Source organism: Lactuca virosa, chromosome 6, assembly GCF_052849685.1.
Source record: "Lactuca virosa cultivar CGN04683 chromosome 6, Lactuca_virosa_CGN04683_v6, whole genome shotgun sequence".
Classification (NCBI taxonomy): Eukaryota; Viridiplantae; Streptophyta; class Magnoliopsida; order Asterales; family Asteraceae; genus Lactuca; species Lactuca virosa.
Genome location: NC_136431.1, coordinates 31,102,255 through 31,112,653, shown reverse-complemented (window position 1 = coordinate 31,112,653; position 10,399 = coordinate 31,102,255). Strand labels below are relative to the sequence as shown.

The 10,399-nt window shown below is 38.1% G+C and overlaps 1 protein-coding gene across 1 annotated transcript; it reads right to left on the bottom strand.

Moving 5' to 3' along the window:
- Positions 1-274: 274 nt before the first annotated feature.
- ABCE2 (RNAse l inhibitor protein 2) lies at positions 275-3,887 on the bottom strand. The gene is made up of 11 exons (XM_079056275.1): positions 3,615-3,887; positions 3,087-3,172; positions 2,906-3,003; positions 2,710-2,827; positions 2,544-2,633; positions 2,160-2,464; positions 1,814-2,009; positions 1,535-1,720; positions 1,173-1,442; positions 820-1,065; positions 275-719 (listed from the first exon to the last, which is right to left on the bottom strand). Exons 1-11 carry the CDS (start codon positions 3,715-3,717, stop codon positions 600-602), a joined length of 1,818 nt encoding a protein of 605 aa, XP_078912401.1. The 5' UTR covers positions 3,718-3,887; the 3' UTR covers positions 275-599.
- Positions 3,888-10,399: the final 6,512 nt, after the last annotated feature.

The following is a 10,399-nucleotide window of genomic DNA, read 5'->3' as shown; positions in this document are numbered from 1 at the left end:
ATCTGGACTAATTTGAGGAATTACCGAATTATGTGTTGACGTGAAATTAATTCTCACCAACTGAATAAAACTAATAAAATATTATCTAGATAAAAAAATGATATTTAAGAGCATATTTGTACAACTAAAAAAGAGGTTCCAAACATCCCCAAAGAATGAAAGGGAAAAAAAAAACAAAAATGAAGCTTAAAATAAAATATCGTCTCTTGCTCTATTCATTCTCACCTGAAAATCTCTTTTTAAGCGTCAAAATAAATAAATAAACATCACCAAAGAAAAGAAACAGGTTCCAAACATCGTCATCTCAAAAATCATCACCTCCGGCTAAAAAAACATGTGCTCAAAGTAAAGTAAAGCAATCATGGAGGAAGCCGGAAATTACAAACTATAAAACAAGTATATTAGCATTTGCAACATGTAACTGCATATGCTATATCATCTAAAACTCTCTTTTCAAACAAAACAAACATCAAGCATCAAACATGTTCAACAACTGAAGGAAGATGAGCTCATGCCTCTCTATGGTTATACGACTGCTATGCTATGTATGCGACAGAGCTAGGAGTCATGTAGGGTAGGGTCATGAGAAGAGAAGAAATTTATTCATCCAGATAGTAATAAGATCCAGCAAATTTCTGCTCCCTGTCCTTTGTTGAATTAAGCTTGTTGATTCTTGGCCTGTAATTAGTTGGGTCCCGCCTAAACGTGATGTTCAGATGCTGCAGCACAACAACAAATATGATGAATTCCCATTCTATTCTATTATATTTATTTATTATTTATTATTATTAACAACACACAAAATAAAATATAACTTACAGATAAGAAGAGATTCATTCCGGTTAATAATGACTGAGGTGAATTTGCAACACAATCAATAGATGGCTTCCCTTCATAAACAATCACCCTATCTGCTAAGTAGGTTGCCATTATGAAATCATGTTCAACCACAAATGCAGTCTTTTTAGCATGTAGGATGAATCTCTTTATCACTTTAGAGGCAACAATACGCTGCTCAGAATCCAGGTATGCACTCGGCTCATCTATCAGGTATATATCCGCAGGCTGAAACAAAACCACACAAAACACAATCATGTCCTTTCCTTTCAAAACTGGGTAGGTTTTCCAAAGTAAAATGATACAATAAAGATTTATATGAAAAGAAAAATTACCTTGCCAAGGCACAGACACAAAGCAACACGCTGCAATTCACCACCAGAAAGATTAACAACCTCTTGATCCATTAACTGCTCAATCTGAAGAGGCTTCATGACATCAGAAACAAACTGAGGATGCATATAAGAGTCCCGAATCTTTTGATGCAACAAATGCCTGACTGAATGAGGGAACTTGGGACTGATCTTCTGAGGCTTGTAAGAAACATTAAATTCAGGTATCTCCACATCAGAATCTTCCACAGTGTCAGGCTTCAGCAAACCAGCCTACACATTTATAATTTATTTCATCATCATCAATATAAAGCTACCTACCCAACCAGTAATCAATCTAGTAAACACATAGTAATAACACGCACCAGCATACGGATAAACGTTGTCTTCCCTGTTCCATTTTCACCAAGCATTACTATGATCTGAGAGTCTGTGAATTCACCCTCAACCACCTTAAGTGTGAAACCACCCTGAGTTTTAGCCATTGATGGGTACCTATATCGTGCATATGTTTCAATCTCTTCAGCTGTCTCTTGTGGAGTCTCAGCCACCTTTTTTTCCATAAAAAGAAAAAAGTTGATTCAGAAGAAAATGGTGAAACTGTAACAACACGCTATGATTATAAAAACATGTCAAAAGTTTACCTTAAAAGTAAGGGATTCATCACGAAAACGAAGATTTTCAGTAGGCACATATCCTTCTAGAAATATATTAATTCCTTCTCGGACAGAGAAGGGGAGTGTGACAACACCATAAGCACCAGGTTTCCCATAAAGGCAGCAAATGAAGTCTGATAAGTAATCCAGCACACTTAAATCATGCTCAACCACAATCACATAGCTGAAATCAAGACTCTCTCAGTATTTAACATCTTAAAATACTAAAACCAAATGTCAGTATTTTTTACTTTATCATAGCATTGTACTTTAAAGCTTTTTTGTATGAAAAAGCAGTGACAATGCTGCAACAGGATGAAATAAGTAGAATAACCTGTTGGGTCTAAGCAAGGATCTGATAACTTGTGCAGCTTTAAGCCTTTGTTTGACATCAAGATAACTGGAAGGCTCATCAAACATATAAATCTCTGCATTTTGTATGGCGACAACAGCAATTGCAAATCTTTGAAGCTCTCCACCAGATAAATCTCCAACATTACGATCTATAACTTGATTAAGCTCAAGATCAGCACAAAGTTGTGCCTTCACATCTCTCTCATCCTTCTGATCAAGCACTTGCCCAACATTCCCTTGAACTGCTTTTGGGATATGGTCAACATACTGAGGTTTTATGATAGCCTATTTCAATACAACAAATACAATTAGAAAATAGTAAAACATAATCATATCAACATAAATCGAATGAAGTAGAACGCACCTTTAGATTATCTTCAAGAATACGTGTAAAGTAGTTTTGCAACTCTGATCCCCGGAAGTAGGTCAAAATTTCTTGCCAATCTGGAGGGTTCTGGAAGAATAAATGAAGCCTTAATTAATATTAAAAGAATGTAAACAAATATACCATAAAGGATCAAGAGGTTTACATTGAAACGACCCAAATTAGGTTTCAATTTTCCTGCTAGAACTTTGAGAGCTGTAGACTTCCCAATTCCATTTGTGCCAACCAAACCAAGAACTTGTCCAGGCCTTGGGACAGGCAACCTGCCATTAGAGGTTTATCAAGTCAGTGTCCAATGTAAACAGCAACACAAGTGTAAAGAAGCAGAGTGGCTTGTTGACCTGTGTAATTTAAAGGTGTTGACCCCATAACGATGAGTTGTATCTTTATCCAGATCTTTTGGTAAATTGATGATCTCGATTGCATCAAATGGACATTTCTACATTAACAAAGCAAAGGATATCATGTTCTAGCTGTATGAAAACAAAAAGCCAAGCAAAGGGTATCACAATATACACATACCTTAACACATATACCACACCCTATGCAAAGCTCCTCAGAGATATATGCCACCTTGGATGCAGAAGTGACTTCAATACACAACTTACCTGCCAAAAGGAAATGCATATGAGTGTTTCAAACATCTCAAGTTCAGAAATGTTGCAACACCATCACCATTTACCCTCAAAATTGTTAGTTGAGCTAAAACACATCCCATTTCTCGTTTTTTCAAACTCACCATTTACTTCCCAACAAAGCTATAGCTACCATCAATTAGAAAAGAAACCATACAACCAAAACAAGTTATACAACCCCACCCCCCAAACCCAATTCCACTATACTATTTAATAAATCGATCGGCATCCACAAAGTTGTGCAGCGGTATCTACCCAGAGGTAAATCATAAATGAATCTCAATTACAACAAAGACTAAACCCTACACAGATCAGTACATCAAAGACTAAATCATCAGAGCAAAAAGACAACATCAGAAAACACAAAATAGGTTTCTAATCCAAATTCGATAACGAAAGAATTAGGCGATTGTACCAGTTTTGACGACAGGACAGCTCTTTTTACATTCTTGACGACACTTCTTTGGCTTGCAACGGTCCTCTTTGAGGATGGCAATACGCGTTAGTCGATCAGCCATTGCTAGGGATCGAACAGTTGCAGTTGTGAGAAGAAAGAATCCGGCGTGTGTTTGGAACACACGATGATGAGTGAAGGTAGAACCCCAGCAGACACGCACGCACAATTTGCTTAGGCTAGGGTTCTGGAGGTGGAGGGGATTGCTTTAGTTTTACTTGGGAAAGATTGCATCAACAGTCCCTGAATCATACCATACGTAACACTATATACCCGCTAACTGGTAATTGGCCATGAATAATCCTCTTCGTTACGGCATGTTAGGCTGTTGTTGATGGGTCGGTTCATATTTGTAGTCTCATTCATTTATATGATCCAATGATAGTCAATCTAATGGATCGACCCATCTAATCGGATCAATATGTGGGTCAATTCATTTAAATGCTAACTAAATTATTTTTCGTTTAGCAAATTTTAAAATACGAGAACAAAATTGTCATTACATCAATGTTATTAAAATCTCGATTTTGATCTTATGATCTTACGATTTTAAGATGCTACAAGTGAAAAACGACTTCGATCACACAACAATATCGACCTCACCTCTTTAGTTTTGTAACGTCTTAAAAGTAGGACCCGAAAATTCTCGATTTTAAATTAATAAAACAGTAACCATATCATTGGTATAAAACCAAGGTAATCAAATTTTATCACATCATCATTATCAGAGTAAATCATAAAATACGAAATCGAATGGTGTGTGCCCTGCAATCATCCCGAGCTCCTCCTTTTGAAACCAAAAGTACCTGAAACATAAATTGAAAACCGTAACCACCAAGCTTAGTGAGTTCCCCAAAATATCACATACCATACATATCAACATATACTGGGCCCCGCCCGACATCGAGCCCCGATCGGTATACAGGTCTGTCAATCATCAGGCCCCGCCCGGCATCGGGCCCTACCCGGTATACATATAAACATATAAGCAGATGAACACATACACATGCAATAATCACAAAGATAAATAGCATACATAATGGTCATCGGGACCCCGCCCCACATCAGGCCCTGCCCAGCATCGGGCTCCGCCCAGTAAACATGCAAACATAAAACATATGCGAGAGTCAATCAGACATCTAGCATCCTAAACATAACAACTCATGGGCCGGCATTGGTGCCTTCGACCCGCTAACATAGTGAGAAAACTAACCTCACACTGCTGAATCCCACAGATAAATCTTTGGCTGATGGTCCGCTAAAATCCTCGCGCTATCAACCACAGAACAACATTCAATTAATAATTGGATCCCGACTCACACTAAGAGTCCAAACTAGGTTAAAAGGCCTTTTTACACTTTACCCAATGAAACAACCCAAAAATACGGTCCAAAAATTTCGTTTTAAAATCATTATTTAAACCATAAACATCCATCATCATAATAAAACAAGAACCATGTATCTCAAAAACATCATGTCAAATACTATATCAAATCATATAAGTAATCATCAGAGTCTAAAACAATCCCAGGCTGAAACTGTGGTGTGTGCCATGCGATCATCCCGAGCCCTTCCCCTTGCTAGTGGAAGTACCTGAAACCAAAACTGAAAACTGTAAGCACGAAGCTTAGTGAGTCTCCCCAAACCACCACATACCATACACATAATCATGCAACTAGGAGATACGCGCCCCACCCACTCTCATGGAGATTCGGTCCCCGCCCACATTCTGCTGTCTAGGAGATTCGGGCCCCGCCCACACTCTGCTATCTAGGAGATCCGGGCCCAGCCTACACTCCGCTATCTAGGAGATTCAGGCCCCACCCACACTCCGCTGTCTAGGAGATTCGGGCCCCGCCTACACTCCGCTGTCTAGGAGATTCAGGCCCCGCCCGTTCCTACTGAAGGAAACTCACCTCGCAAGACTGGCTGCTGAAAACTCGAGCGAGGAATCCCTGTCTGCTGCTCCGGCGACTCTCCGGCTATCAATTCCATAATAACACTTAATCAGAATCTGATAATCCTCTCTTAGGGTAAAATGACCATTTTACCCATAGTCAAAGTCAAAGTCAAGGTCAGCTCCTAGTCAACCCAACTCGTCGAGTTATCTCCCAACTCGACGAGTTCCTGAATGCTTAAACCCGTGGTCAACTGAGTCAACTCGTCGAGTTCCCTAACAGACTCGTCGAGTTCTTGTTGACATAAAAATCGGGACAACACGATACGACTCGTCAAGTTCCCTTATGGACTCGACGAGTCCTTATGTCTGTTTGGCCATCTTAACAGATTAAGCCCCTATTTTCTAGATCCAAGGTTCTTAGCTCGTTTGTCCACTAGAAAGGCCTTCCTAAGGGTAAAGTTTCCAAATTTACCCATCCATAGCTCCTCTAAAAGGGTTTAGACAAAACCCTAATTCTTATAATACATGAATCTTGTCCAAAAGGCCATATAATCTCAATTCCACGCATACAAACCCAAATCTAAGGTCTTAGCATCTGTTGGACACATAAAGCTTCGAACTTTCCTTCCATGCATGGTCTTTTAGGGCTAAAAAGACCATAAACTTGATCATATGCTTGCATGGGGCTTCCATGGTCATAAAGTTTGCACCTTTATGCCATGGAACCCTTTCTAGGTCCTAGATCTGAGATATAAGTCACTTGGGACGTCCCAACCCCAAGGACCAAGGTTCTTGACCCAAAACTTTCATAATATGGAGATAACTAGATCTAAGAGAAGAATGATCAAGTTGGAAGCTTGATTACCAGAAAATGCAGTAAATGAAGTGTAGCTCCTGGATCTACTTCTTCCCCTTTGAGTCTTCAATCTTCTACTTCTTCTACAAGCTTCACAATGTACAAAAACACTCAAAAATGGCAAGAACTAGCTCAAGATCACTTATGGTGGATTAGGGTTTCGATAATAAGGTTTGGAGGTGATGGAGGTTGGGGTGGAGGCCAGATATGATGCTTAAATAGGATGCAAACCATGAAAATTAGGGTTTCCTCCTGATGGACCTACTTGCCGAGTCCAAGCTCGGACTCGTCGAGTAGACCATTTAAATCTCGCGTCCAAGCTGGCACCTACTCGACGAGTTAGGGCTACCAACTCGTCGAGTAGCTCTTACAAAATGAATATTTAGTAAATTAAATACATACAAGGAACAGGGCGTTACACCCAACTTGGCCCAAGGCTAGGGCCCAATTCAATTGTCCAAAAGCCCAAATTCCCAAATAACCACCCAAAGCCCAATATGGCCCAATTTTCCAAATTTGGCCCAACCCCCTTTCATGGGCCTTCATCCATGAAACTCCAATAAAATATTAACAGCCCAACAATGGAACCCTGATGGCCCAACAAGGCCCAAAACAACTAAGTTCCAACATAGCCCAGAACCTAGAGCCCCAAAACGATCGAAGCCCAATTTGCTGAGTACGCGGAGGGTACTTAGCTTGTACGCTAGGCGTACTCGTTTCAGGGCTTGTACGCGGTGCGTACAAGTTTGTACGCCCAACGTACTCCCCCTATTTGGCCAACTTTCCTTCTCCAGCTCTTAATCGATTAAGACTTCACTAAAACACTTAGATCTGGCTTCCTTAAGGTGGCTCATCACGTAAAGTTGCCAACTTTACATGCATGCATGGCTTAATGAGGCTCTTAAAGCTTAAAAGGACTTAACAAATGACTTAATGCATGCATGAGACCACCAATACCATAAAGTTTGCACCTTTAAGCTTAAGGAACCCTCTAAACATCTAGATCTACAAGAATTAGCTTCTAAAACGGTCTTAACTCATCAGGACCAACCAAAAAGGACCATAACAAGCTAAAGGGTAGATCAAAGCACGGAGTAGACAAGCTATGAACTTTATACCTCAAATGTCACCAAAAGATGGAGCTAAATCTGGATCTCTAAGCTTTCCTCCAATGAATGGGTCTTCCAACTTTTTTTTTTATCACTTCAAGGAGCACAAACCACCAAAATCAAGACCAAAGCTCAAGAGAGCACCTCACAAAGCAAATGGGCGAATTAGGGTTTTCAAGGGTAAGGAGGTTGGTTAAACAAGGCAAAAAGAGGTTATCTTATGGTTTATATAGGGTACAAGCCCTAAAATTAGGGTTTATAAACTTCTCACGTACGCTAAGCGTACTCCACGTACGCCCAACATATGTGGATGAGCTCCGCGACCAACCTGCATTAGTACGCCCAGCGTACTCCAACTTCCCTGAAGTTGACAATTCTGCCCCTAGGGACCAAATCCGCAAGACCTTACACCCCCGAATGTCCAAACTGAAAAGCACAATGAACCAAGTGTTACAAGTTTTATTATATATCCGAGTATCAGAATTTCATCTATTCAACTTGGAATCGAGCGTCACAAGTTGCAAGAAGTCTTCTGGATCATCACCAATTTTATCAATTCATCTCAAGTTAGGCACAGCACATCCATAATAATCCCCCATTTGATCTTACGTCTTACTTGTACATGATCAAAATGATCTTATTTCTAATTAAGATGTTTTATTCTTAATGTTTACGGTTGTAGCAATAAAAACTATGAGTGATGTTTAAGAAGTTAAAGTTGATTACACTATTCTTGCGAGCAAATTTGAAAATGACTTTATTTTGGTAAGATCTTACGATCCTGATCCGATCTCACGATCACGATCTTGCAAAACGTAAAACGATTTTAAGTAAGATCTTGATTTTGACAACCTTAGTTAACATTATCTAAAATACCAAACACAAACTAAATAATGTCTTTTTATCCGATTAATGGAACCGAATTATCTGGAAAAACGAATAACCCAAACTTTATTCGGTATGGGTGGGTTTGGTTTTTTAACATGATGAATTCTAAATTTCTAACAACCGCACAATTTTTTTAAGTATGTTTCACAGCCTTTAATTTTGTTATATGCAACAATGTTTAGTAAAACAAATGCTTTTATTAATTATCAGAGGGTGTTTGGGATTACTTTTGAGCATCAAAAGTCCTTCTTGTAGAAAGACTTATTGTAAAATAACTTTTTGCAAAAGGTCTTTAAAACGTGTTTGGATTGACAAAATGATTTTTGATTTAACTTTTATAGGTAAAACAACAAAAAGTCACAAAAAGTCATGATTTTGTGACTTTTAGAAGCTCTTTATTTTCTTCTTGCCAAAAGTCATTTTCAAAAGATCTTTTGAACTATCCAAACACCTTTTGGCTTTTCTTTGATTTTTTGGAAAAGTTAAAAGACAAAAGTTATTTTAAAAGCAACCCTAAACACACCCTCAGTTTCACAAAAAATTACTTTTAAGTTATAACTGACATGTTTTTAAAACATATATGATTCATAATTATTGATTAATTAAATGTGGTTATACTTAGGGAAAATGTTACAAAGCAATTGTAGTTAGGTTCGATGTTTACAAAAGTCATCCCTTATATTTTAGGATAAATTATACCATCCAAAAATTTTCTTTTTAGCATTTTGACTATTTTTCTTGGTTTCTATTTTTTAGGTTAAGAGAGGTTTCCTATTATTTTTTTTAACAGCAACAAAAAACTTTATAATCAAGCTAGCAAATAGCTAGAAAGAAAATTACAAAGTGATTTTCAATCAATCATTTCATGAAATATTTTTAGATCATCTAAACTTAAACCAAGAAAATGATTTTGATGATGTGGAAGCAGTGGGAAGTATTTATTTAAAAATAAAAAATGTATGATCATTCATGCATGTATATGTTGAGGTTTAAAGTTTTGTAAAACAAGTAGCAAGTGGTAACGATGATACATCAAACGTTATTTTGGCCCTTGAGGTCGAGAGTTCGACGGCTAACAAGTTTTTCTATTTTCATCTTAACATCTTCATCCAAAAAAATGCAATTCATCGATGGTTAAAAATAAAAAATAAAAAATATTAGGGTTTTGCAATATTTTCTCTTTTATATACACACACACACGGTTAGTATCTAAAAAGAATCACATTTTGTAATAACTAATAAGCCAAAAAAAACAACTAAAAAAGAAAAGATATCATACATAAGGTCTTCCAGTATACTCTCTACTCTCTACTATCTACAACCAATGAACATGGAGAGCTTCCAGATCACCAAACAACCTATCACTGTAGTCGTCGGTGTACTACCAACACACACACACACACATACACACACACACACAGAGAGAGAGAGAGAGAGAGAGAGAGAGAGAGAGAGAGAGAGAGAGAGATTACCTATCATTAGCTCATTGCAAGTCGTGGTAAGCATCACGAAGAACCATGATCATTGAGATGGGGATAGTGTGCACGATCATAGTGACCGTGTCACCTGGCTATGGTCATAAACAGGCCTCATGTCCAGTATACCAACAGTTTAAGAATTGAGACCAATTAATTAATAGAACAAATTACTGAGATCGTCCCTATGGTTTGGATAAAACTACTAGTTTGGTCCCTAAATTTTTTTTTGTACTCGGACCGTCCCTAGGTTATGGTTTTGTTACGTCTTTCATCCCTGTCACACATTAAAAAGACTATAATGCCCTTTTTCATTTTTTTTCATTTATTAGTATTATCTAATTAGAAAAAAGAATTTAAATAAATAAATACATGTAGGTACCTACTCATCCCCTTCACCACGTTACTCAAAGTCTGAAACATCACCCTCTCTCTCTTATTTGCGTTTGAAACCACATCACCGGAATCCACATCCAATGTCGTCGGAAGATATATTGTGACGAATGGACCGCCGACGA